The sequence below is a fragment of the Camarhynchus parvulus genome, unplaced genomic scaffold, assembly GCF_901933205.1.
Source record: "Camarhynchus parvulus unplaced genomic scaffold, STF_HiC, whole genome shotgun sequence".
In the NCBI taxonomy this organism is placed as follows: Eukaryota; Metazoa; Chordata; class Aves; order Passeriformes; family Thraupidae; genus Camarhynchus; species Camarhynchus parvulus.
In genome coordinates, this window is record NW_022148842.1 from 42,682 (window position 1) to 68,965 (window position 26,284).

At 56.7% G+C, this 26,284-nt stretch overlaps 4 protein-coding genes and 4 non-coding genes across 8 annotated transcripts; 1 reads left to right on the forward strand and 7 right to left on the reverse strand.

Moving 5' to 3' along the window:
• The first annotated feature begins 190 nt into the window (after nucleotides 1-190).
• Nucleotides 191-8,625, forward strand: DHDH (dihydrodiol dehydrogenase). Its single transcript, XM_030970845.1, is given in 9 exon segments — nucleotides 191-232; nucleotides 1,349-1,762; nucleotides 2,326-2,437; nucleotides 3,241-3,404; nucleotides 5,113-5,246; nucleotides 5,248-5,369; nucleotides 6,404-6,528; nucleotides 7,565-7,715; nucleotides 8,492-8,625. Coding segments are annotated over 9 exon segments (1,398 nt in total).
• A 421-nt stretch (nucleotides 8,626-9,046) lies between these two features.
• Nucleotides 9,047-13,868, reverse strand: LOC115917126 (60S ribosomal protein L13a). The gene is made up of 8 exons (XM_030970864.1): nucleotides 13,781-13,868; nucleotides 13,457-13,529; nucleotides 13,012-13,077; nucleotides 12,514-12,615; nucleotides 12,028-12,110; nucleotides 10,455-10,514; nucleotides 9,751-9,873; nucleotides 9,047-9,175 (listed from the first exon to the last, which is right to left on the reverse strand). Exons 1-8 carry the CDS (start codon nucleotides 13,793-13,795, stop codon nucleotides 9,089-9,091), a joined length of 609 nt encoding a protein of 202 aa, XP_030826724.1. The 5' UTR covers nucleotides 13,796-13,868; the 3' UTR covers nucleotides 9,047-9,088.
• LOC115917130 lies at nucleotides 11,900-11,969 on the reverse strand. The gene has a single exon (XR_004061672.1). It is a non-coding gene; the product is annotated as a small nucleolar RNA SNORD34 (small nucleolar RNA).
• On the reverse strand, nucleotides 13,325-13,403 carry LOC115917129. The gene has a single exon (XR_004061671.1). It is a non-coding gene; the product is annotated as a small nucleolar RNA Z195/SNORD33/SNORD32 family (small nucleolar RNA).
• Nucleotides 13,869-14,580: 712 nt separating the features above from the next.
• LOC115917116 (60S ribosomal protein L13a-like) lies at nucleotides 14,581-18,863 on the reverse strand. The gene is given in 9 exon segments (XM_030970846.1): nucleotides 14,581-14,793; nucleotides 14,796-14,858; nucleotides 15,438-15,455; nucleotides 15,457-15,495; nucleotides 17,012-17,097; nucleotides 17,506-17,607; nucleotides 18,004-18,069; nucleotides 18,451-18,523; nucleotides 18,776-18,863. Coding segments are annotated over 9 exon segments (675 nt in total). The 5' UTR covers nucleotides 18,791-18,863.
• Nucleotides 16,883-16,952, reverse strand: LOC115917131. The gene has a single exon (XR_004061673.1). It is a non-coding gene; the product is annotated as a small nucleolar RNA SNORD34 (small nucleolar RNA).
• Nucleotides 18,319-18,397, reverse strand: LOC115917128. Its single transcript, XR_004061670.1, has one exon. It is a non-coding gene; the product is annotated as a small nucleolar RNA Z195/SNORD33/SNORD32 family (small nucleolar RNA).
• Nucleotides 18,864-19,512: 649 nt separating the features above from the next.
• On the reverse strand, nucleotides 19,513-26,076 carry SLC17A7 (solute carrier family 17 member 7). Its single transcript, XM_030970848.1, has 13 exons — nucleotides 26,000-26,076; nucleotides 24,636-24,861; nucleotides 24,258-24,376; nucleotides 24,052-24,166; nucleotides 23,406-23,493; nucleotides 23,134-23,220; nucleotides 22,844-22,983; nucleotides 22,340-22,486; nucleotides 22,005-22,137; nucleotides 20,620-20,730; nucleotides 20,405-20,532; nucleotides 19,647-19,800; nucleotides 19,513-19,526 (listed from the first exon to the last, which is right to left on the reverse strand). Exons 1-13 carry the CDS (start codon nucleotides 26,059-26,061, stop codon nucleotides 19,513-19,515), a joined length of 1,524 nt encoding a protein of 507 aa, XP_030826708.1. The 5' UTR covers nucleotides 26,062-26,076.
• Nucleotides 26,077-26,284: the final 208 nt, after the last annotated feature.

Sequence of the window (26,284 nt, forward strand, 5' to 3'; positions counted from 1 at the left end):
CCCGCGCTTCCGACCAATCACAGCGCGCTCTGCCACCCCGCCCCCGCCGCAGCCAATCAGCGCGCGCGGCCCCGCGGCCAATCAGCGCCGCGTCCGTCCCCGGAGCCACGCCCACCAGGCAGCCAATAAACGCAGCCGTTCACCGGCCTCTCATTTGCATATCGGGCACGCCCCTTGGGGGGTCTGACCAATGGGAGCGCGGCGCCGCGCGGAGGGGGCGTGGCCACGGCACGTGCGGGGAGGGAGCCACGCCCCCGAGGGGACTCCGGGACCCAGAAACGGCCAAAATGACCCCAAAATCCCCAAATCCCCCCAAAATCCCCGAATTGACACCAAAATCTCCAAAACCCCTGAAATCCAGGGAGCCCCAAAATGCCCCAAATCCTCTGAAAATTCTCAAAATTCTGAAAATCTCAGAAATCCCCGAAATCCCCGAAATCTCCAAATCCCAGAAATCCCAAAAATCCTCCGAAAATGCCCCAAAAATTCCCGAAATCCCCAAAATCCAGGGACCACCAAAACGCCTCCGAAAAATCCCCAAAACAAAATCCCTGAAGTCCCCAAAATCCCCGAAATCCTCGAAATCTTCAAAATCTCCAAAATTTCTCCAAAATTCCCCCCGAAATCCCAAAATCCCCGAAATCCGGGGACATCCAAAATCTCCAAAATCCCCCCGAAATCCCCGGATCCCCCCAGGCCCCGAAATCCCCAAAAATCCCCAAATCGCCCCAAATCCCCCCAAATCCCCAAATCGCCCCAAATCGCCCCAAATCCCCAAATCGCCCCAAATCGCCCCAAATCCCGGCTCCCCCAGGGGTCTCGGGGCAGCTCCTGCCCTTCCCCCCGCCCCTCCCCCCCCCGATTTTGGGGTTCCCGCCCCTCCCCCCCCGGCCGTGGGTGGGGGGAGGGGCGCGCGGAGCTTCCCACGGCGGGGGGAGGGGCGGGCGGGGCCCGGCAGGTGCGGGACGGGACCGGGACTGAACCGGGACAGGAACCGGGACAGAACTGGGACAGGAACAGAACCGGGACCGGGGCAGAAGCGGGATCGGGACAGGAAAAGGGACGGGACCGGGACCGGGGTCAGGTAACCGGGACAGGAACAGGGACAGAACCGGGACAGAACCAGGACAGAACTGGGACCGGGACAGGAACCGGGACTGGGACCGGGATTGGGGTTGGGACAGAACCGGGACCGAACGGGAGCAGGGTCGGGAACTGGGATTGGGATTGGGATTGGGACTGGAACAGGAACAGGGACCGGGACCGAACCGGGACAGGGACCGGGACAGGGACAGGGACAGGGACGGGAACGAGAATCGGGATAAGAACCGGGTCAGGGTCAGGACAGGGACCGAGACCGAACCGGGACCGGGACAAGAGCCTGGCCGTGATTGGTGCTGGGATCGGGACCAGGAACCGGGACGGGAACCGGGACCGGGACAGGAACCGGGATGGGGGGCGGGATCAAGGTTGGCACCGGGACCGGGACCGGGACCGCGGCCGGTACCGAGATCAGGACACAGATCTGGATCAGGACCAGGATCGGGATCGGAACCAGGACATGGATCGGGACCGGAACACGAACCGGGACGGGGATGAGGACCGGAACCGGAACCGGGAGCGGGCCCCGGAGCCGCCGTGCCCCAGCCCGGAGCGGCCCCGGTCCCGGCCCGGCCCCACCCGCTGGGGCATCTGCTCGGCCGGGGCCATCAGCCACGACTTCGTGCTGGCGCTGCGGACGCTGCCCCCCGAGGAGCACACGGTGACCCAAAACCCCCCAAATTCACCCCAAAACACCCCCGGGGCACGCCAAACCCGGGCAGCCCCAAAAACCCCGGAATTCCCCTCCAATTACCCCGGGAGCCCGCCGAAAATCATCGGGATCCCCGGAAAAATCCCCCCGGGAGCCCCAAAACGCCTCCGGGAACCCCAAAATCCCCGGGACGCCCTAAAAGCCGGGGGCGTGTCCCCAAAAACCCTGGGCGTGTCCCAAAAAATTATGGGCGTGTCCCCAAAAATTATGGGCGTGTCCCCCCAAAATTGGGCGTGTCCCCAGACCTGGGCGTGTCCCCAAACCCTGGGCGTGTCCCCCCAAAATTGGGCGTGTCCCCAACACCCCCGGGGGTTTTGGGGTTTTTTCCGGGGATTTTGGGGTTCCCTGGGTGGGATTTTTGGCTCCCCCCGGGGGTTTTGGGGTTCCCCCGGATTTTGAAGTGTCCCGGGTGGGATTTTGGGGTTCCCCCGGGGATTTTGGGGTTTTTCCCGGGGATTTTGAATTTTTTTTCGGGGATTTTGAGTTTTTCGGGGATTTTGGGGTCCCCGCAGGTGGCGGCGGTGGCCGCGCGGGATTTGGGGCGCGCCCGCGACTTCGCGCAGCATTTTGGGGTGCCCCGGGCGTACGGATCCTACGAGGAGCTGGCCCAGGACCCCGGCGTGGGTGAGACCCCGCGTTTGGGGGATTTTGGGGGGATTTTGGGGTTTTGGGGGTTTTTTTGGGGTTTCGGCGTGTCCCGAAGGAATTTTGGGGTTTTTGGGGGGGATTCTGGGGAGTTCTGGGGGCATTTGGTGTGGCCCGTGGGCAATTTTGGGAGATTTGGCGGTTTTATGGGGTTTTTTGGGTTTTTTGGGTTTTTTGGGGGGGAAATTTGGTTTTTTTGGGGTTTTTTGGGGTCGGGTTTGTTTGGGGGTTCCCTGAGGCGGCATTTGGGGTGTCCCCACACATGTGGGGGTTTATGGACTTTTATGGAGTTCTATGGGGTTTTTTTTGGGTTTTATGAGGTTTTGGGGGGGTTTATGGGGTTTTGGGGGGGGGAACTTTGGTTTTTTGGGGTTTTTTGGGGTCAGGGTTTTTTTGGGGTCACTCAGGGGGTTTTTTTGGGGGTTCCCCCCCAGACGTGGTGTACGTGGGGGCCGTGAACCCCACGCACCTGCCCGCGGGGCTCCTGCTCCATGGGGTTTGATGGGGTTTGATTGCGGTTTTGGGTTTTTTTTCAGGGAATTTGGGGTTTTTTGGGGTCGGGGTTTTTTTGGGGTTTCTCAGGGGGTTTTTTTGGGGTTCCCCCCCAGACGTGGTGTACGTGGGGGTGGTGAACCCCGCGCACCTGCCCGCGGGGCTCCTGCTCCATGGGGTTTGATGGGGTTTGATTGCGGTTTTGGGTTTTTTTTCAGGGAATTTGGGGTTTTTTGGGGTCGGGGTTTTTTTGGGGTTTCTCAGGGGGTTTTTTTGGGGTTCCCCCCCAGACGTGGTGTACGTGGGGGTGGTGAACCCCGCGCACCTGCCCGTGGGGCTGCTGTTCCTGCGCCGGGGCCGCCCGGTGCTCATGGAGAAGCCGATGGCGCCCGGGGCGCGCGAGGTCGCGCAGCTCGTGGGGACGGCGCGGGACGAGGGCGTGTTCCTCATGGAGGTGGGGCCAGTGACACCAGTGACACCAGTGACACCAGTGATCCATTCCCAGTAACACCAGTAACCCATCCCAGTGCTCCCAGTGATCCATTCCCAGTAACCCATCCCAGTAACACCAGTGACACCAGTAACCCGTCCCAGTAACCCCAGTAACCCATCCCAGTAACACCAGTAACCCCTCCCAGTGCCCCTCCCAGTGCTCCCAGTATCCCCAGTTTCCCGTTTCCACGTTTTCTGACCTGTTTTTCCCCGTTTCCAGGGTTTCTGACCTGTTTCTTCCCATTTTTTCCCATTTTTAGGGTTTCTGACCCGTTTCCCCCGCGTTTTTTCCATTTCCAGGGTTTCTGACCCGTTTTTTCCTGTTTTTTCCCATTTCCAGGGTTTCTGACCCATTTTTTCCCATTTTTGGGGTTTCCGACCCGTTTTTTCCTGTTTCCAGGGTTTCTGACCCATTTTTTCCCGTTTTTTTCCCGTTTCCAGGGTTTCTGACCCGTTTCTTTCTGTTTTTTCCCATTTATAGGGTTTCTGACCCGTTTTTTTCCCATTTTTTCCAGTTTCCAGGGTTTCTGACCCGTTTTTTCCCGTTTCCAGGGTTTCTGGACCCGTTTTTTCCTGTTTTTTCCCATTCTTAGGGTTTCTGACCCTTTTTTCCCCATTGTTTCCTGCTTGCAGCGTTTCTGACCCGTTTTTTCCCGTTTTTTCCCGTTTCCAGGGTTTCTGGACCCGTTTTTTCCTGTTTTTTCCCATTCTTAGGGTTTCTGACCCTTTTTCCCCCATTTTTTCCCGTTTCCAGGGTTTCTGACCCGTTTTTCCCCGTTGTTTCCCATTTGCAGCGTTTCTGACCCATTTTTTCCCCGTTTTTTCCCATTTCCAGGGTTTCTGGACCCATTTTTTCCCGTTTTTTTCCCGTTTCCAGGGTTTCTGACCCGGTTTTCCCCCGTTTTTTCCTGTTTCCAGGGTTTCTGACCCGTTTTTCCCCGTTTTTTCCCGTTTCTTCCCGTTTCCAGGTTTTCTGACCCGTTTTTTCCCGTTTCCAGGGTTTCTGACCCGTTTTTTCCTGTTTTTTCCCATTCTTAGGGTTTCTGACCCTTTTTTCCCCGTTGTTTCCTGCTTGCAGCGTTTCTGACCCGTTTTTTCCCGTTTTTCCCGTTTCCAGGGTTTCTGGACCCGTTTTTTCCTGTTTTTTCCCATTCTTAGGGTTTCTGACCCTTTTTCCCCAATTTTTTCCCGTTTCCAGGGTTTCTGACCCGTTTTTCCCCGTTGTTTCCCATTTGCAGCGTTTCTGACCCATTTTTTCCCGGTTTTTTCCCATTTCCAGGGTTTCTGGACCCATTTTTTCCCGTTTTTCCCGTTTCCAGGGTTTCTGACCCGTTTTCCCCCGTTTTTTCCTGTTTCCAGGGTTTCTGACCCGTTTTTCCCCGTTTTTTCCCGTTTCTTCCCGTTTCCAGGTTTTCTGACCCGTTTTTTCCCGTTTCCAGGTTTTCTCACCCATTTTTCCCCGTTTTTTCCCGTTTCCAGGGTTTCTGACCCGTTTTTCCCCGTTTTTTCCCGTTTCCAGGGTTTCTCACCCGTTTTTCCCCGTTTTTTTCCCGTTTCCAGGTTTTCTGACCCGTTTTTTCCCATTTCCAGCGTTTCTGACCCTTTCCCCCGCGTTTTTTCCCGTTTCCAGGGTTTCTGACCCGTTTTCCCCCGTTTTTTCCCGTTTCCAGGGTTTCTGGACCCGTTTTTTCCCCGCCTGGCGCCGCCTGCGCTCGCTGGCCCGGGGGGGGGCGCTGGGGTCGCCCCTGGTGCTGCGGGGGGAGCTCGGCTTCGACCTGGGGGGGGTCCCGCGGCTGCGCGAGCCCCGGCTCGGGGGTCCTGCTGGACCTGGGGGGCTACGGGATCCAAACGGCCCTGGCCATGCTGGGGGGGGCGCGGGGGCAGCCCCCTCCCCAAATCACAGCCTGCGGCGTGCTGCACCCCACCGGTACGGACTGGGGGTGCTGGGGGGCCACTGGGGGGGAATGGGGGGGAATGGGGGGCACTGGGAGGGATTGGGGGGGATTGGGGGGGACCGGGAGGGACTGGGATGGACTGGGATGGACTGGGATGGACTGGGAGGGACTGGGATGGACTGGGATGGACTGGGGGTCTCTGGGGTCTCTCTTCCCCATTTTCCCGCTTTTCTTCCCACTCTTGTCCCGTTTGTCTCCTTTTTCCCCCATTATTTTCCCCCATTATTTTCCCCCATTTTTTCCCATATTTCTCCCCATTATTTTTCCCTGTTTTCCCCCATTTCCCCCCGTTAATTCCCCCATTATTCCCCCCCTTTTTTCCCATCCCCCCCCGTTATTTCCCCCATTCTTCTTGCCCGTTTTCCCCCGTTTTTTCCCCATTATTTCCCCCCTCATTTCCCCCATTATTTCCCCGTTTTCCTCCATTTCTACCCCCCATTATTTCCCCATTCCTCCAATTATTTCCCCCCCATTTCCCTCGTTATTTTCCCCAATTTTTTTCCCGTTTTCCCCCATTATTTTCCCCATTATTTCCCCCATTATTTTTCCCATTTCCCCCCCCTTTTTTTCCCATTTTCCCCCCATTATTTCCCCGTTATTTTTTTTCCAGTTTTTCCCGTTTTTTCCCCCATTATTTTCCCCATCATTTTCCCCATTATTTCTCCCATTATTTTCCCCATTTCCCCCCATCATTCCCCCCATAATTTTTCCCATTTTCCCCCCATTTTTCTCCCCATTATGCCCCCCATGATTTTTGCCCATTTTCCCCCCATTATTCCCCCCATGATTTTTGCCCATTTCCCCCCATTTTTCCCCCATTATTGCCCCCATGATTTTTGCCCATTTTCGCCGTTTTTCCCCCGTTATTTCCCCCATCATTTTCCCCCATTTTCCCCCCGTTTTCCCCCCATTTTTCCCCCATGATTTTTGCCCATTTTCCCCGTTTTTCCCCCATTATTCCCCCCATGATTTTTGCCCATTTTCCCCATTTTTTGCCCCATTCCAGGCGTGGACGAGTCGGTGTCGGTGTCGCTCTCGTTCCCGGGGGGGAACCTCGCCTCGCTCGTTTTCTCCATGGCCGCGGCGCTGCCGGGGGGGGCGGCGCTGGGGGGGCCGCGCGGCTGGGCCGAGGTACCCAAAACCCGCGGATTTCACCCCAAAACCGGGGGCGACCCTAAAGCCCGGGGTTCGGGGGGGAAACGCGGAGTTTTGGGGTGAAATACCCGGGATTTGGGGGAAAGCCCCCCAGGTTTTGGGGTGAAACCCCCCGGTTGTTCATTGGTTTGGGGTTTTTTGGAGTTTTTGGGCTTTTTTGAGGATGGGGTTCATTTTTTGGGGTTTCTTCGTTTTTTGGGGATTTTTGGGGCCAGGATTCGTGTTTTGGGGGGGTTCTGAGTTTTTTTCGGTTTTTTGTTTTGTTTTTCTGGGGGGGTTTCTGGGGCCGGGGTTCATTATTTGGGTGTTTTTGGGAGGTTTTCAGGGTTTTCTGGGGGTTTTTGGAGATGGAGTTCATTTCCTGGGTGTTTTTGGGGCCTTGGTCCATTTTTTGAGGTTTTTTTGGGGGTTTTCAGGGTTTTCTGGGGGTTTTTAGGTCCAATGTTCATTTTTTGGGGGTTTCTTGGGGTGTTTTCAGGGGTCCTTGGGGTTTTTTGGGTCTGGGGTTCATTTCTTGGGGGATTTCAGTGATTTTTGGGCGGATTTCGGGTGTTTTTGGGTGGATTTCTGTTGGTTTTGGGTGGATTTTGGGTGTTTTACAGTGAATTTCTGTTGTTTTCGGGAGGATTTCGGGTGTTTTTGGGTGGATTTCGGGTGTTTCTGGGTGGATTTTGGGTGGTTTTGGGTGAATTTCTGTTGGTTTCGGGCAGATTTCGGGTGTTTTAGGGTGGATTTGGGGTGGTTTTGGGTGGATTTCGGGTGATTTTGGGCGGATTTAGATGGTTTTTTGGTGGATTTCTGTTGTTTTTGGGTGGATTTCAGGTGATTTTGGGCGGATTTCGGGTGTTTCTGGGCGGATTTTGGGTGTTTTTGGGGTGGATTTCTGTTGTTTTTGGGCGGATTTCGGGTGTTTCTGGGCGGATTTTGGGTGTTTTTGGGGTGGATTTCTGTTGGTTTTTGGGCGGATTTCGGGTGTTTTTGGGTCTGACCCCCCCCTCCATGCCCCCCCCAGCTGCCGACCCACATGAACTGCCCCACGGAGCTGCTCTGGGGGGGGCGCCGCGAGCGATTCCCGCTGCCCCCCCCGGCCGAGCCCCTCAACTTCCCCCACAGCACCGGGCTGCGCTACGAGGCCCAGCACGTGCGGGAGTGCCTGCTGCAGGGTGAGGTTTGGGCCGAAAAAACGGGATTTTGGGAAAAAACACGGGAATTGGGGAAAACCAGGGAATTGGGGGGAAAAATGGGGTTTGGGGGAAAAACCCGGGGTTTGGCTGCGCTACGGGGCCCAGCACGTGCGGGAGTGCCTGCTGCAGGGTGAGGTTTGGGGTGAAAAAATAGGATTTTGGGAAAAAACTGGGGTTTCGGGGGGGGAGATGGGATTTGGGGGAAAAAACACGGGATTTGGGGGGAAAGCAAGGGAATTGGGGAAAAAACTGGGGATTGGGGAGGAAAAATAGGATTTGGGGGAAAAGACCACAGGATGTGGGGGGGAAAGTCTGGGAAATTGGGGGAAAACCTGAGATTTGGGGTAAAAAACAAGGGATTTGGGGGGAAACACTGGGAACTGGGGGAAAACACTGGGATGTAGGGAGAAAAATGGGATTTGGGGTAAAACCTCCCATTTTGGAGTGAAAACTCCCAGTTTTGGGGTGGAACCCCCTGTTTTGGAGTGGAACGCCTGGTATTTGGGTGAAATCCTCAGGTTTTGGGGCAGGACCTCCCGGTTTTGTGGTGAAATGTCCAGATTTTGGGGTGAAAATCCCGGGGTTTTGGGTGGAACCCCCGATTTTGGGGTGAATCCCCCCGGTTTTCGGGTGAATCCCCCGGTTTTGGGTGGAACCCCCGGTTTTGGGGTGAATCCCCCCGGTTTTCGGGTGAATCTCCCCGGTTTTGGGGTGAATCCCCCCGGTTTTGGGGTCTCTGACCCCCGGCGCCCCAGGGCTGACCGAGAGCCCCGAGATGCCGCTGGCCGAGAGCGAGGTCATCGCGCGGCTGCTGGACCAGGCCCGCGAACAGGTGGGGCTGAAAACGGCCGGAGTGACCGCGGGAGTGACCACTGACCCTCCGGAGTGACCACTGACCGCTGGAGTGACCGCTGGAGTGACCACTGAGTCCCTGGAGTGACCGCTGGAGTGACCACTGAGTCCCTGGAGTGACCACTGACCGCGGGAGTGACCACTGACCGCTGGAGTGACCGCTGGAGTGACCACAGCAGTTGCTGCCACCGGCCTGTGGCTCAATAAAAGCTCTGAAATGCCCCCAAAACAGGGCCCGGTCCCTCCCAGTCCGTCCCAGTCACAACCAGACTCTGCCAGTCTGGCCCAGTTTGTCCCAGTCTGTCCCAGTTACACTCAGACACTCCCAGTTTGGGTTTATTTTGGGTTTATTTCACAGGTGCTGCACTGCCATGAACAGCGCCGCTCTCTGCTCCCAGTCCATCCCAGTCCATCCCAGTTTGCCCCAGTTGGTCCCAGTTACACTCACACACTCTCAGACACTCCCAGTTTGGGTTTATTTGGGTTTATTTGGGTTTATTTCACAGCAGCAGCCCGTGCTGGCGCAGCACTGCCGTGAACGGCGCCGCTTTCTTCTCCGCGCTGCGCTCGGCCCGGCGCCGCAGGCTCTGGAATGGTGGAGAAAACGGGGAAATTGGGAAAAATGAGGGAAAAACGGGGGAAAAAAATGGGGAGAAAATAGGGGAAAACCCAGGGAAAAAATGGGGAAAACCCAGGGAAAAAATGGGGGAAAAAATGGGGCAAAAATTGGGGAAAACCCAGTGAAAAAATGGGGGAAAAACCAAGAACACACAGGGAAAAAACCGCGGAAAAATGGGGAGAAAAAACCCAAGAAAATCAGGGAAAGGACAGAAAAAACATTGAAAAAAGAGGAGAAACAATAGGAAAATGAAAAAAAAAAAACCACCAGAAAAAAAATGTGGAAAAAAGGGGGGAAAATGTAAAAAAAAAAAAGAAGGGAAAAAAGTGGAAAAGAGGGGAAAAAAACAAGGCAAATGGGAGAAAGGGAAAAAACACGGAAAACAGGGAAAATCAGGCACTGACAGGTCCCCAGTTTGGGGCTTTTCCCTGGTTTTCGGCCTTTCCCACCCTGTTCTTCCTCCCTGTGAGTTTTTTCAAGTCCCACACCCAAATCCTGGGGTTTTTTCCCCAATTTTGGGGTGATTTCCCCCGTTTTCCTCACCATCATCTTCCTCTTCTTGTTGTACCGGATCTTGGCCTTCTCCTTCCTCTTCTCCTCCAGGGCCTCGGTCACGTCCCGGTACTTCCAGCCCACCTCGTGCGCCAGGCGGCCCAGCACGGCAAACTGGGAGCACTGGGAGCTCAGGAAACGCCCCAAAAAAGCCCAAAAGAGCCCAAAACACACCCCAAAACAGCCCAAAAATCCCACCCCAAAACAGCCCAAAACACACCAAAAAACCCCCAAAACAGCCCAAAAATCCCACCCCAAAAACCCCCAAAACAGCCCAAAAATCCCACCCCAAAAAAGCACACCCAAAAAGAGCCCAAAACCCCCAAAATAGCAGAGTTCGCCCAAATCTGACTTACACGGCACCTAAAGGCCGGAATCCCAAATAAAATCCCATAAAATTAATAAAGTCCCATAGACCCCCTAAAATCCCATAAAAACCCTAAAAAGATCTCATAAAATCCCCCTAAAATACATAATCCCCACAAAATTCCTATAAACCTTCTAAAATCCCATAAACCTCCTAAAATCCTCTTAAATCCCATAGGTCTGTTAAAATCTTATAAATCCCCCCAAAACCCCAGAAACTCCCTAAAAAAACCTCAAAAAATCCCACAAAACCCCAGAAACTCCCCCCAAAAAATCCTCATAAATATTCCCCCAAAACCCCCCAAATTGCCCCAAAATCCCGGGCTCACCTTTCGGGTGGGTTTGAGGCGGATGATTTTCAGCGCCGCCGGCACCACCATGCGCTTCCGCTGCAAAATCCCAAATTTTGGGGTTTTCGGGGGATTTTGGGGGTCTCGGGTTTTGGGGGGATTTGTGGGATTTTCAGGGTTTTATGGGATTTTGGTGGGGGGGTTTGGGAGATTTTGATGGGGGGATGAGATTTTAGGGGATTTATGGGATTTTAGGGGATTTATGGGATTTTAGGGGATTCCTGAGATTTTAGGGGATTTATGGGATTTTAAGGGGTTTACAGGATTTTTGGGGATTATGAGATTTTAGATGGTTTCATGAAATTTTTTTTAGGGACTTTATGAGATTTTAGGGGAATTTTGTGAGATTTTAGCAGTTTTATGGCATTTCAGAAGGTTTATAGGATTTTGGTGAGGGCTACAAGATTTTAGGGGTATTTTTTCAGGGAGTTTCTGGGATTTTAGGGGTTTTATGAGATTTTAAAGGTTTCCTGGAATTTGGGTGGGATTATGGGAGTTTAACAGGTTTTATCAGACTTTTTTAAGGAGTTTACACAATTTTAATGAAATTTTATGAAATTTTAGTGAGTCTATCAGATTTTACAAGATATTAGAAAGATTTTAGGGAGTTTATGGGATTTTAGGAGGTTTTATGGGATTTTAGGAGTTCTATGAGATTTTGGTGAGGATTACACGATTTAATTGCGATATTATCATATTTTTTGGGGGTTTCTTGGATTTTCAAGAGTTATTGAGATTTTAAGGTTTTTATGGGATTTTGGTGGGGATTACAAAATTTCCTTGTGTTTTTGTCAGATTTCTTGGGGAACCTCTGGGAATTTATGAGATTTTGCAGTTTTATGGGATTTCGGTGCGGATTACAGAATTTCAGGGGGATTTTACCAGATTTTTTCAGGGAGCTTCTGGAATTTTAGAGGGTTTTACGAGATTTTAGGGGTTTTATGGGATTTTGGTGCGGATTACAGGACTTTAGGAGATTTTCTCACATTTCAGGGAATTCTACCAGACTTTTTAAAGAACTTTATGGGATTTCAGCGGTTTTATGGGATTTCAGTGGGGATTACAAGATCTCAGGGGGATTTTATCAGCTATTTTTAGGGACTTAATGGGATTTTAATGGTTTTATGGCATTACAGTATTTTTCTGTGATTTTGGTGAAGATTACAAGATTTAATTACGATTTTATCAGATTTTTTTTAGGGAACTTCTGGGGTTTTAGGGATTTATGAAATTTTAGGGTTTTATGGGATTTTGGTGTGGACTACAAGATTTCAGGGGAATTTTTTTAGGGACTTTATGGGATTTTAGGGGTTTTATGGGATTTTAGTATTTTGATGTGACTTTGGTTGTGGATTACAGGATTTCAGGGGGATTTAACGGATTTTTATGGTTTTTTAGCAGATTTCAGGGGTCTGTGGGGTCCCGGGTGTCTCAGCTTTGGGTTTTTCTCAGCTCCAGTCAAACAATGTAGGTAAAGGCGACATCACCGACACCGGGATTTGGGGAACTGGGGCAGGGATTTTGGGCTGGATTCGGGGATTTTGGGTCCCACCTTGTCGTAGGGAGGGGGGATCCCATCCAACACCTTGAGCCGCTTCAGCGGCCCCCCCCGCTTGGTCTTGTGGGGCAGCATGCCTGGGTTGGGGGGAAAAACGGGGATTTAGGGCAATTGGGGGTTTGGGGGGAAAAACGGGGATTTAGGGCAACCTGAGGGTTTTGAGATTCTGGGGGGAATTTTGGGTTTTTAGGGTTTTGCGCTCCTCTCACTCCAGACTGTGCGTGTGGATTTTGGGGGAGAATTTGGGGATTTTGGGTCTCTCTCACTTCACGACGTGTAGGGATTTTGGGGTGATTTCTGGCGTTTTTGGGGTCTCTCACCTCAGACCATGTGCCAGAAAATGTGGCTGGGGGGTTTTGGGATTTTGGGGCAGTTTTTGGGTGATTTTTGGGGCAGTTTTTGGGGGATTTTTGGGGCAGTTTTTGGGGGATTTTTAGGGCAGTTTTTGGGGTGATTTCAGGCGTTTTTGGGGTCTCTCACCTCGCACCGTGCGCCAGAAGATGCGGCTGGGCGCTCGGAAGTGGAAGGGGCCCCGGGACGGGTTCGTGTTCATCCTCTTCCTCAGGAAGGCCAGGAACTTCACTGGGGGGGGAAATGGGGCAGAATCAGCAGGAATCGGGCAAAATCCACCAGAAACGGGGAGAATCCCTCAAAAAAGGGGCAAATTCCTTTAAAAATTGGGATGGGGTAGAATCCCTGAGAAGCTGGGCAGAACCCATCAGAAATGGGGCAGAAACGATCAAAAATGGGGAGAATCCATTAAAAAAGAGGCAGCATCCCTCAGAAATGAGGGAGAGTCCGCCCAAAACGGGGCAGAATCCTCCAAAAATGGAGCAGAATTCCTCAAAAGCCCAGCAAAATTCACGGGGCAGAATTCCTTTAAAAACGGGGCAGAATCTCTCAAAACCGTCCCCAAAATCCGGGATTTCATCCCCAAATCCCGGTTTTTCCCCCCAGATCCCGCCCCCCGGCACTCACGCTTGTTCCGGTAGAAGTTCCCGGAGATGTTGATGCCCTCGCAGCGAACCACGACCACGCGGCGGCCTGGGGACAGCGACACCGGCCCGGGCCCCGTTAATCCCGCATTTTCCCCAATTTTCCGGGTTTCCCCTTTAATTCCCGGTTTTTTCCCGTTTATTCCTGTTTTTCCCCCTTTATTCTTGTTTTCTTCCCTCGTTACTCCCAGCTTTCCCCGTTAACCCCGGTTTTTCACCCTTTTCCCGTTCTTCCCCCATTATTCCAGGTTTTCCCCGTTAATCCCGGGTTTCACCCCTTTCCCCAGTTTTCCCCCGCGCGCTCAGCTGGTAGTGCATGTAGGCGTGTCTCATTGTCGCCAAACTCGACAGCCGACAGGGCTCATCACGGCGCGGGGGTCCCGGTGCCGTTCCCGGTAATTGCCCCGGCGCCGCCGCCCCGCACTCACCCAGCAGCACCTGCTTGGCCACGATCGCCGCCAGCCGGCCCAGGAGGTGCCCGCGCCCGTCGATCACCAGCACCTGCGGCGGGGAGCCCGGGTGAGCCGGGCCCTCGCCGGGCCCGGGCCGCACCGCACCGGGCCCAGGCCGCACCGCACCGGGCCCAGCCGCACCGCGTGGCCGCGCCCCCGCGCCGCTCCCGCCGCCCGCCCGCTGCTCCCCGCGCCCCCCGCCGCTCCCCGCGCGCCCCCCGAGCCCCGCCGGGCCCCGGCCCGGCCGCCCCCGGAGTCCCCCGAGCCCCCGAGCCCGCCCGGGGCCCCTCGCAGCCGCACCCGCGGCTCCGCCATGGCCGCCGCCCGCCTCAGAAAGAGGCCACGCCCCCTGCGGGAGCGCCGCTTCCGCCGAGGGAGGGCGGAAGTGACGTCACGGGGAGGAGAAGGTACCATTGAGGGTTGGGGGGACCGGGTGGGAAAATCCAATTGGAGTGTGGGGGGATCTCCGTGTGCCCAGAGACTTCAGCGCTCCCAGTAACCCCCAGTATGATCCCGGTATGATCCCAGTATGATTCCAGTGCCCCTCAGTGCCCCCCAGTGCCCCTCCAGTGATCCCGGTATGATGGTTTATTTTGGGTTTATTTGGGTTTTATTTTCACAGCAGCAGCCTCGTGTTGGGCGCAGGCACTGCTGTGAACGGCGCTGCTTTTCTCCTCACAAGTGCCGGCCCGGCCAAGTAGGCTCTTTGGAATGGTGGAGAAAACGGGAAATTTGGGAAAATGAGGGAAAACGGGGGAAAAAAATGGGGAAAATAGGAAACCCAGGGAAAATGGGGAAAACCCAGGGAAAAAAAAAATGGGGAAAAATGGGGCAAAATTGGGGAAACCCAGTGAAAAATGGGGGGAAAACTCAAGAACACACAGGAAAACCGCGAGTTGAAAGGGAAACCCAAGAAAATCAGGGAAAGGACAGAAAAACATTGAAAAAGAGGAGAAACAATAGGAAAATGAAAAAAAACCACCAGAAAAAAATGTGGAAAAAAGGGGGAAAAATGTAAAAAAAAAGAAGGGAAAAGTAGGAAAAGAGGGGGAAAAAAAAGGCAAATGGGAGAAAGGAAAAACACGGAAAAACAGGGAAAATCAGGCACTGACAGGTCCCCAGTTTGGGGCTTTTCCCTGGTTTTCGGGCTTTCCCACCCTGTTCTTCCTCCTCTGTGAGTTTTTCAAGTCCCACACACCCAAATCCTGGGGTTTTTCCCCAATTTTGGGGGTGATTTCCCCCGTTTTCCTCACCATCATCTTCCTTTTCTTGTTGTACCGGATCTTGGCCTTCTCCTTCCTCTTCTCCCTCCAGGGGCTCCGGTCACGTCCCGGTACTTCCAGCCCACCTCGTCGCCCAGGCGGCCCAGCACGGCAAACTGGGAGCACTGGGAGCTCAGGAAACGCCCAAAAGCCCAAAGAGCCCAAAACACACCCTTAAAAACAGCCCAAAAATCCCACCCCAAAACAGAGCCTCAAACACACCAAAAACCCCCAAAAACAGCGCCAAAATCCCACCCCAAAACCCCCAAAACAGCCCAAAAATCCCACCCCAAAAAGCACACCCAAAAGAGCCCAAAACCCCCAAAATAGCAGAGTTCGCTCCCAAATCTGACTTACACGGCACCTAAAGGCCGGAATCCCAAATAAAAATCCCATAAAATTAATAAAGTCCATAGACCCCCTAAAATCCCATAAAACCCTAAAAAGATCTCATAAAATCCCCCTAAAATACATAATCCCCACAAAATTCCTATAAACCTTCTAAAATCCCATAAACCCTCCTAAAATCCTCTTAAATCCCATAGGTCTGTTAAAATCTTATAAATCCCCCAAAACCCCAGAAACTCCCTTAAAAAACCTCAAAAAATCCCACAAAACCCCAGAAACTCCCCCCAAAAAATCCTCATAAATATTCCCCCAAAACCCCCCAAATTGCCCCAAAATCCCGGGCTCACCTTTCGGGTGGGTTTGGGGGCGGATGATTTTCAGCGCGCGCACCATCCATGCGTCTCGCTGCAAAAATCCCAAATTTTGGGGTTTTCGGGGATTTTTGGGGGGTCTCGGGTTTTGGGGGATTTGTGGGATTTTCAGGGTTTTATGGGATTTTGGTGGGGGGGTTTGGGAGATTTTGATGGGGGGATGAGATTTTAGGGGATTTATGGGATTTTAGGGGATTTATGGGATTTTAGGGGATTCCTGAGATTTTAGGGGATTTATGGGATTTTAAGGGGTTTACAGGATTTTTGGGGATTATGAGATTTTAGATGGTTTCATGAAATTTTTTTTAGGGACTTTATGAGATTTTAGGGGAATTTTGTGAGATTTTAGCAGTTTTATGGCATTTCAGAAGGTTTATAGGATTTTGGTGAGGGCTACAAGATTTTAGGGGTATTTTTTCAGGGAGTTTCTGGGATTTTAGGGGTTTTATGAGATTTTAAAGGTTTCCTGGAATTTGGGTGGGATTATGGGAGTTTAACAGGTTTTATCAGACTTTTTTAAGGAGTTTACACAATTTTAATGAAATTTTATGAAATTTTAGTGAGTCTATCAGATTTTACAAGATATTAGAAAGATTTTAGGGAGTTTATGGGATTTTAGGAGGTTTTATGGGATTTTAGGAGTTCTATGAGATTTTGGTGAGGATTACACGATTTAATTGCGATATTATCATATTTTTGGGGGGGTTTCTTGGATTTTCAAGAGTTATTGAGATTTTAAGGTTTTTATGGGATTTTGGTGGGGATTACAAAATTTCCTTGTGTTTTTGTCAGATTTCTTGGGGAACCTCTGGGAATTTATGAGATTTTGCAGTTTTATGGGATTTCGGTGCGGATTACAGAATTTCAGGGGGATTTTACCAGATTTTTTCAGGGAGCTTCTGGAATTTTAGAGGGTTTTACGAGATTTTAGGGGTTTTATGGGATTTTGGTGCGGATTACAGGACTTTAGGAGATTTTCTCACATTTCAGGGAATTCTACCAGATTTTTTAAAGAACTTTATGGGATTTCAGCGGTTTTATGGGATTTCAGTGGGGATTACAAGATCTCAGGGGGATTTTATCAGCTATTTTTAGGGACTTAATGGGATTTTAATGGTTTTATGGCATTACAGTATTTTTCTGTGATTTTGGTGAAGATTACAAGATTTAATTACGATTTTATCAGATTTTTTTTAGGGAACTTCTGGGGTTTTAGGGATTTATGAAATTTTAGGGTTTTATGGGATTTTGGTGTGGACTACAAGATTTCAGGGGAATTTTTTTAGGGACTTTATGGGATTTTAGGGGTTTTATGGGATTTTAGTATTTTGATGTGACTTTGGTTGTGGATTACAGGATTTCACGGGGATTTAACGGATTTTTATGGTTTTTTAGCAGATTTCAGGGGTCTGTGGGGTCCCGGGTGTCTCAGCTTTGGGTTTTTCTCAGCTCCAGTCAAACAATGTAGGTAAAGGCGACATCACCGACACCGGGATTTGGGGAACTGGGGCAGGGATTTTGGGCTGGATTCGGGGGATTTTGGGTCCCACCTTGTCGTAGGGAGGGGGGATCCCATCGAACACCTTGAGCCGCTCCAGCGCCGCCTGGCCCCGCTTGGTCTTGTGGGGCAGCATGCCTGGGTTGGGGGGAAAAACGGGGATTTAGGGCAATTGGGGGTTTGGGGGGAAAAACGGGGATTTAGGGCAACCTGAGGGTTTTGAGATTCTGGGGGGAATTTTGGGTTTTTTAGGGTTTTTGCGCTCCTCTCACTCCAGACTGTGCGTGTGGATTTTGGGGAGAATTTGGGGATTTTTGGGTCTCTCTCACTTCGCACAGCGTGTAGGGATTTTGGGGTGATTTCTGGCGTTTTTGGGGTCTCTCACCTCAGACCATGTGCCAGAAAATGTGGCTGGGGGGTTTTGGGATTTTGGGGCAGTTTTTGGGTGATTTTTGGGGCAGTTTTTGGGGGATTTTTGGGGCAGTTTTTTGGGGGATTTTTAGGGCAGTTTTTGGGGTGATTTCAGGCGTTTTTGGGGTCTCTCACCTCGCACCGTGCGCCAGAAGATGCGGCTGGGCGCTCGGAAGTGGAAGGGGCCCCGGGACGGGTTCGTGTTCATCCTCTTCCTCAGGAAGGCCAGGAACTTCACTGGGGGGGGAAATGGGGCAGAATCAGCAGGAATCGGGCAAAATCCACCAGAAACGGGGAGAATCCCTCAAAAAAGGGGCAAATTCCTTTAAAAATTGGGATGGGGTAGAATCCCTGAGAAGCTGGGCAGAACCCATCAGAAATGGGGCAGAAACGATCAAAAATGGGGAGAATCCATTAAAAAAGAGGCAGCATCCCTCAGAAATGAGGGAGAGTCCGCCCAAAACGGGGCAGAATCCTCCAAAAATGGAGCAGAATTCCTCAAAAGCCCAGCAAAATTCACGGGGCAGAATTCCTTTAAAAACGGGGCAGAATCTCTCAAAACCGTCCCCAAAATCCGGGATTTCATCCCCAAATCCCGGTTTTTCCCCCCAGATCCCGCCCCCCGGCACTCACGCTTGTTCCGGTAGAAGTTCCCGGAGATGTTGATGCCCTCGCAGCGAACCACGACCACGCGGCGGCCTGGGGACAGCGACACCGGCCCGGGCCCCGTTAATCCCGCATTTTCCCCAATTTTCCGGGTTTCCCCTTTAATTCCCGGTTTTTTCCCGTTTATTCCTGTTTTTCCCCCTTTATTCTTGTTTTCTTCCCTCGTTACTCCCAGCTTTCCCCGTTAACCCCGGTTTTTCACCCTTTTCCCCGTTCTTCCCCCCATTATTCCAGGTTTTCCCCGTTAATCCCGGGTTTTCACCCTTTTCCCCGGTTTTCCCCCCGCGCTCAGCTGGTAGTGCATGTAGGCGTGTCTCATTGTCGCCAAACTCGACAGCCGACAGGGCTCATCACGGCGCGGGGGTCCCGGTGCCGTTCCCGGTAATTGCCCCGGCGCCGCCGCCCCGCACTCACCCAGCAGCACCTGCTTGGCCACGATCGCCGCCAGCCGGCCCAGGAGGTGCCCGCGCCCGTCGATCACCAGCACCTGCGGCGGGGGGAGCCCCGGGTGAGGCCGGGCCCTCGCCGGGCCCGGGCCGCACCGCACCGGGCCCAGGCCGCACCGCACCGGGCCCAGGCCGCACCGCGTGGCCGCGCCCCGCGCCGCTCCCGCCGCCCGCCCGCTGCTCCCCGCGCCCCCCGCCGCTCCCCGCGCGCCCCCGAGCCCCGCCGAGCCCGGCCCGGCCGCCCCCGGAGTCCCCCGAGCCCCCCGAGCCCGCCCGGAGCCCCCGCGCCGCACCCGCGGCTCCGCCATGGCCGCCGCCCGCCTCAGAAAGAGGCCACGCCCCCTGCGGGAGCGCCGCTTCCGCCGAGGGAGGGCGGAAGTGACGTCACGGGGAGGAGAAGGTACCATTGAGGGTTGGGGGGGACCGGGTGGGAAAATCCAATTGGAGTGTGGGGGGGATCTCCGTGTGCCCAGAGACTTCCAGCGCTCCCAGTAACCCCCAGTATGATCCCGGTATGATCCCAGTATGATTCCAGTGCCCCTCCAGTGCCCCCCAGTGCCCCTCCAGTGATCCCGGTATGATCCCAGTGCGATCCCAGTGCTCCCAGTACCAACCAGTGCCACTCTCTGAACCTCCCAGTGCCCCCAGCGCCCCTCCAGGGATTCCAGTATGATCCCAGTGTGATCCCAGTGCCCCCCAGTCCCTCCCAGGCCCTCACTACAGGCTCTCCAACGTCCGCTTTCTGTATTTATATTTATAATTATATTTATATTTATATATGTACAGAGGGGGGTCTCGGGGGTCCCGAGAGGGGGCGGGGGGTCCCTGGGGGTCCCTTTTGGAGGTTCTTGGGGGTCCCTGGAGTCCCTTTTGGGGGTTCCTTGGACTTCCTGGGGGTCCCTTTTGGGGTCTGGAGAGTTCCCCGGGGGTCTGGGGGGGTCTCGGGGGTCCCTTTTGGGGGTCTCGGGGGATTTCCCGGGGGTCTCGGGGGGGTTCCCCGGCGTTTCCTTTCGGAGGGGCGTGGCCGCCCTCAGGCCCCGCCCCCTGTGGCCGGGGTGGTCCCGGTGGCCCCGTAGCTCGCGGGCGGCCCCCGCGGAGGTCCCGCTGCCCCTCCCCCCACCCCTCCTTCCTCCCCTTCCTCCTCCTCCTCCTCCTCCTCGTCGCTGGCCACGCCCCCCGGCGCCAGAGGCTCCGCCTCCTCGCGCGGCGGCTCCGCCCACGGCTGCGGCTCCCCGGAAGCGAAGACGCCGTAGAAGGCCACGCCCCCGTAGTGCACGAGCGCGGCGATCAGGAACACCCACTGCCACTCCTCGCGCGTCTGGGCCAATCAGCGCCCGCCGCGCGCCCCCCGCCGGCCAATCCGCGGCGGGGTGGGCGGGACCCAACGGGAATGAGGGAGAGAGCGGGAAAGGGAGGGGGCGTGGCCAAGGGGAGGGCGGGAAAAGGCAGGCGAGAGGCGGGGTCAAAGGGAGGGGGCGGGGCCAGACGGGCGGTGAGTGACAGGAGGGGCGGTGAGTGACAGGCGGGCAGCGCGACCCCCAAATTCCCGCGTCCGTCTGTCCCTCCCGAGTCCCTCTGTGCCCCCAATGTCCCTCTGTCCCCGCCCACGTCCGTCTGTCCCCCCAATGTCCCATTTGTCCCCTCAGGGTCCCCAATGTCCATCTGTCCTGCCATGTTCCTCTGTTCCCCTCCATGTACCACTGTGCCCCCCCGTGTCCCTCTATCAATGTCCCATTGTCCCCCCCAATGTCCCTCTGTCCTGCCATGTCCCACTGTCCTCCCCGTGTCCTTCTGTCCCTCCCATGTCCCATTGTCCCCAATGTCCCCTCATTGTCCCCAATGTCCCCTCAGTGTCCCCAATGTCCCCTCATTGTCCCCAGTGTCCCCTCATTGTCCCCAATGTCCCCTCAGTGTCCCCTCACCTTGTGGCGGGTCAGGGCCCCCACGATCAGGGGGCACACCATGCCGGACAGCGTCCCCACGCCGTTGCTCAGCCCCATGAGGACGCTGGCGTAGCGCGGCGCGATGTCCAGGTGGTTCACGTTGAACCCTGGGGAGTGACAGCGAGGTCACTGCGGGGTCAGGGCGGGGTCAGGGCGGGGTCAGGGCGTGTCCCCAGGTGTCCCCAGGTGCCCACCCGAGATGGCGAAGCCGCTGAAGCCCACGGCCAGCACCAGGAAGGAGATGGCGACGGCGCGGGAGTGCGAGTAGCCGACCACGAGCAGCAGCGTGGCCTCCATGCCGAACCCTGCGGGGGCACAGGGGACAGGGGACAGGGCACAGGGGACAGGGGACAGGGCATAGGGGCACAGGGCACAGGGGACAGGGCACAGAGGCACAGGGCACAGGGGACAGGGCACAGGGGACAGGGGACAGGGCATAGGGGCACAGGGCACAGGGGACAGGGGACAGGGGACAGGGGCACAGGGCACAGGGGACAGGGCACAGGGGACAGGGCACAGGGGACAGGGGACAGGGGACACACAGGGGCACAGGGGACAGGGCACAGGGGACAGGGGACAGGGGACAGGGGACAGGGGACAGGGCACAGGGGCACAGGGGACAGGGCACAGGGGACAGGGCACAGGGGACAGGGGACAGGGGACAGGGCACAGGGCACAGGGGACAGGGCACAGGGGACAGGGCACAGGGCACAGGGGACAGGGGAGAGGGCACAGGGCACAGGGCACAGGGGACAGGGGACAGGGCACAGGGGACAGGGCACAGGGGACAGGGGACAGGGCACAGGGCACAGGGCACAGGGCACAGGGGACAGGGCACAGGGCACAGGGGACAGGGGACAGGGGACAGGGGACAGGGCACAGGGCACAGGGCACAGGGCACAGGGGACAGGGGAGAGGGGAGAGGGAAGAGGGGACAGGGGCATGGCGTCACGCACTGCCACGCTGTCATACTGTCCCCTTGTCACACGCTGTCACAGTGCCACAGCAGCACTTTGTCACCTTGTCTTTGTCCCTGTCACATTGTCACTGTCACTGTCACAGAGTCACACGCTGTCACACGCTGTCACACAGTGTCACACATTGTCCCTGTCACTGTCACACTGTCCCCAGTGTCACTGACCGCCGCAGTTCATCATCTGGCGCACGTTGGTGATCACACTGTCACTGTCACACACTGTCACACTGTCACTGTCACACACTGTCACACTGTCACTGTCATACACTGTCACACGCGGTCACACGCTGTCACACACTATCACACATTGTCCCTGTCACTGTCACACACTGTCACACGCTGTCACAGTCACACACTGTCACACTGTCACTGTCACACACTGTCACACTGTCACTGTCACACGCTGTCACACGCTGTCACACGCTGTCACACGCTGTCACACACTGTCACACACTGTCCCTGTCACTGTCACACAGTGTCACACGCTGTCACACGCTGTCACACAGTGTCACACAGTGTCACACATTGTCCCTGTCACTGTCACACACTGTCACTGTCACACACTGTCCCCAGTGTCACCGTGTCCCTGCCAGTGTCACTGACCGCCGCAGTTCATCATCTTGCGCACGTTGGTCGTGGACATGAGGCCGCGCGAGCGCAGGAAATCGGCGATCTGCCCCCCGATGGGCACCACGATGGTCATCACCAGGTGGGGCAGGGCCGAGAGTAACCCAACCTGAAAAGCAAAAATAAATAATGCAAGTTAAATAAAAAATTTTTAAAAAAATCTGTAAATAAAATAAAATAACGGAATAAATCAATTATCCCCGATGGTCATCACCAGGTGGGGCAGGGCCGACAGCAAACCCATCTGTGTTTTGTGTGGTTTTTGGGGTGGTTTCGGGCTGTTTTAGGTGTTTTTTGGGTTTTTTGCCCACCTTGCTGATCTCGAAGCCGAAGACCTCCTCGAAGTAGGCGGGCTGGCTGATGAGCAGCAGGTAGAAGGTCCAGCTGCGGCAGAAGTTGGCCACGATGATGGCGTAGACGGGCATGGAGGTGAAGAACTGGCGCCAGGGCGTGGCCAGCTGCGGGCGGGGGGGACAGCTGAGCCCCAGGACACGCCCACAGGGACCCCGGACACCCCCAGGACACCCCTGACCGCCCCTGACCATCCCTGACTGCCCCTGACCATCCCTGACCATCCCAGGACACCCCCAGGACACCCCTGACCATCCCTGACCATCCCAGGACACGCCCAGAGGGACCCTGGACACCCCCAGGACACCCCTGACCATCCCTGACCATCCCTGACCATCCCTGACCATCCCTGACCATCCCCAGGACACCCCCAGTCCCTCCCAGTCCCTCCCAGTCTGACCAGCAGCGGGTTGCTGCCCCTCCCAGTGACCCCAGTGACCCCTCCCAGTCCCTCCCAGTCTGACCAGCAGCGGGTTGCTGCCCACGCTCTCCCCGATGCTCTCCTCGATGTATTTCCGCTCCTCGGGGGAGATGGTTGGGTGCTGGGCCGGGCTCTCGTAGGACACCAGCACCCAGAACAGGTACCAGAGCACCCCGAAACTGCCTGGGGGATACTGGGGTTACTGGGGATACTGGGAGGGGTCCCAGGGGGTCCCGGGTGGTCCCAGGGGATCCCGGGGTGGGCGGGGGTCCCAGGGGGTCTCAGGGGGTCCCAGGGGGTCCCAGGGGGTCCCGGGCTGGGCGGGGGTCTCACCGTAGACGTAGAACACGGAGCTCCACCCCGTGTACTGCACCAGGACCCCGGCCAGGGGCATGGCCACCACGGCCCCCGCATACGAACCTGGGGAGGGGGCGTCATTGGGGACCCCCTGAGCCCCCAAACCTCTCCAGACCCCTCGGTGACCCCCCCAACTCCCCCCAAAGCCCCCAGACCCCCATTACCGCAGAAGGCCGTGGTGGCAGCCCCCCCAGCCCCCCCAGGCCCCCCGAAGGCCCCCCCAGACCCCCCGAAGCCCCCAGACCCACCGCAGAAGGCCGTGGTCGCCAGGCGGCTCCGCTCCAGGGGCGGCGCCCACTTGCTCCAGATGCCGTGACAGGCGGGGTAGGTCACGCCCTGCCGGGAAAGGGGCGGGGTCAGCGCGGGACACGCCCACCGGGGCACGCCCAACCGGCCGCACCCATTGGGCAGGGGCACACCCAACCCTGGCCACGCCCACCGGACCACGCCCCTGGCCTATGGGAATGTGGGAATGGCCGCGCCTCAATCTCACCAGCTGAACAGCAAAACAGCCCCGGAAACAGCCCCAGATAGCCCAAAACCAGCCCAAAACCGACCCAAAACCAGCCCAAAACTGGCCCAAAACCAGCCCAAAACCGGCCCAAAACCGGCCCAAAAGCAGCCCAAAACCGGCCCAAACACACCCCGAAAGCAAACACCTCAAAAACACCTTAAAAACATCCCAAACACACCCCAAAACCCCCAAATTCACCCCAAAATCCGCTCGTTGCCTCGACCAGGCCTGCATGACGCGCACGGCAATGACGCAGCCCCAAAATCCCCGGAATTCGCCCCAAATTCCCATTCCTGACCTCGACCAGGCCCTGCATGACGCGCACGGCGATGACGCAGCCCCAAAATCCCCCGAATTCGCCCCAAATTCCCATTCCTGACCTCGACCAGGCCCTGCATGACGCGCACGGCGATGACGCAGCCCACGTGGACGCGCGCGGCCGACGGGATCAGCATGTTGAGCACCGAGGTGGACACGATGGCCAGCCCGAACACCCTGCAGGGACACGCGGCTGACGCCCGGGCCGCACCTGCGGCCGGCCCCGCCCCCGGCCCCGCCCCCGGCCCCGCCCCAGCGCGGAGCTCACCTGTTGGCGGCGAATTTCTGCGCGATGAAGCCGCCGGGGATCTGCGTGACGATGTAGCCCCAGAAGAAGGAGCCGTGGATCATCCCCACGGTCTCGGGGTCCCAGTTGAACTGCGCGCGCTGGGGGGCGGGGAGGGCTCGGTGGGGCGGGGACACGCCCTGGGCACGCCCTCGCAGGTGCGTGTCCCCCACATCGGGCTGTGGGCCCCGCGGACAGCCCCAGGTGACCCCGCTGACCCCACAGGTGACCCAGAACTGACCCCACACCTGAGCCAGAGCTGACCCTGCTGACCCCACACCTGTTCCCTCACCTGTCCGTGGGCGGGGTTGACCCTGCTGACCCCACAGATGACCCCTGACCCCACACCTGCCCCCTCACCTGTCCGTGGGCGGGGTTGACCATGCTGACCACGGCCACGCCCAGGTTGCAGCGGATGCCGAAGCTGATGCAGAAGCCGATGCCGCACAGGATGGCGATGCCGTAGCGCCGGGGCAGCCCGCAGAAGGTGCAGTCCAGCACCGGGGGGCGCGGGGCGCTGGGGGTCCCGAGCGCCCCCGAGCTCAGCTCCAGGCTCTCGGGGTCGTCCTGGCGGCGCTCCAGGAACCTGCGCGGTCGTGGCCCCTTCGCCCGGGTCCCCCCGTCCATGTCCCCCGGGTCCCCCGGGTCCCTTTATCCCCCGTGTCCCCTTCTCCATGTCCCCCATGTCCCTGTGTCCCTTTATCCCCTGTGTCCCTTTATCCCCCGTGTCCCCTTTTCCATGTCCCTGTGTCCCTTTATCCCCCGGGTCCCCCGTGTCTCCTTTTCCCCTCCGTGTCCCTTTTCCCACTCTGGTCCCCACAGTGTCCCCCATGTCCCTTTTCCCCCCCACCATGTCCTCCATGTCCCCCTGACCTCTGGGTCCCTTTTCCCCCTCATGTCCCTTGGTCCCCAATGTCCCTGTGTCCCCCCCCATGTCCCTTCCTCGCCCCCGTGTCCCCCTCCTTGTCCCCCAGTCCCCACCATGTCCCTATGTCCCCCCCCCGTGTCCCCTCGCTGTCCCCGTGTCCCCAAGTCCCTTTTCCCCCTTGTGGCCCTGGTCCCTCCATGTCCCTGTATCCCCGCCATGTCCCCCAGTCCCCCCCCATGCCCCCCCCCGTGTCCCCTCGCTGTCCCCGTGTCCCCCCCCCGCAGCCGATTAAATCTCTTTAATCCCCGCGGTGGCGGCGACAGCCGGGGGGGGCCAGGGGGGGACACGGGGGGGACACGGGGACAGCGGGGGCGGGGACGCGCGTGGCACGGACACGAGTGGGGGAGGTGACTCGGGGGGGGCACCCGAGACCCCCAAAAAACTCCCCAAAAAACCCCCCCAAAAACTCCCCAAAAATCCCGACCCCTGCAAAAACCCTCACAAAACCCAAACCCCCCCAGAAAACCCAAACTGCCCCAAAACCTGACCCCAAATCCCCCCGGGGTAACCTGACACCCCCAAAAACCCCCCCCAGAAAATGTGCCCCTCAAATCTCCCGGCAAACCCAACACCCCCAAAACCCCCAAAACCCGACCGCCCCCAAAACCCCCGGAAACGTGACCCCCAACCCCCCCAAATCTTTCCAGAAAACCTGACCCCCCAGCCTCCCCAAGGTCCCCCCGAACCCCCAGACCCTCCCCAAACCCGGGGGTCTCACCGGTGCAGTCGGCCCCGCCCGGCCCCAGGACCCCTCCCCAGCCCCATCCCCATCCCGGGGGTCTCCCGGGGGTCTCACCGGTGCAGCCGGCCCAGCCCGGCCCCCAGCTGCCTCCGGAACTCCTCCCTGTTGAACTCCATCGCTGCCTCAGGGCTCCACCATCACCGCGGGACCCCCAGGACCCCCCCAGAATCCCCCCCGCCCCCCTGCCCGCAGCCCCCCGAGCCCGGCGCTGCTCCCGGGGCCTCTCCAGGGCAGCTCTGGGAGCCCCCCCGCCCCCCGGCCTGGATCAGCCCTAAATCCCCCCAAATCCCCCCCAGCCCCCCCCAAATCCCCCCCCTGCGCCAGGGGGCACGGACCAAT

What these genes read in the sequence shown, in the direction of transcription:
- SLC17A7 (XM_030970848.1), bottom strand. Translation starts at nt 26,061, where the DNA reads ATGGAGTTCAACAGGGAGGAGTTCCGGAGGCAGCTGGGGGCCGGGCTG. An exon ending in TCAACCCCGCCCACGGACAG is followed by an intron (nt 24,377 to 24,635) that starts GTGAGGGGGCAG and finishes CCCGCCCCCCAG; the next exon opens with CGCGCGCAGTTCAACTGGGA. An exon ending in GGGCCCTGACCCGCCACAAG is followed by an intron (nt 19,801 to 20,404) that starts GTGAGGGGACAC and finishes TGATTGGCCCAG; the next exon opens with ACGCGCGAGGAGTGGCAGTG.
- LOC115917126 (XM_030970864.1), bottom strand. An exon ending in GAACTTCTACCGGAACAAGC is followed by an intron (nt 12,616 to 13,011) that starts GTGAGTGCCGGG and finishes TTCCCCCCCCAG; the next exon opens with TGAAGTTCCTGGCCTTCCTG. An exon ending in ACAAGAAGAGGAAGATGATG is followed by an intron (nt 9,176 to 9,750) that starts GTGAGGAAAACG and finishes CCACCATTCCAG; the next exon opens with AGCCTGCGGCGCCGGGCCGA.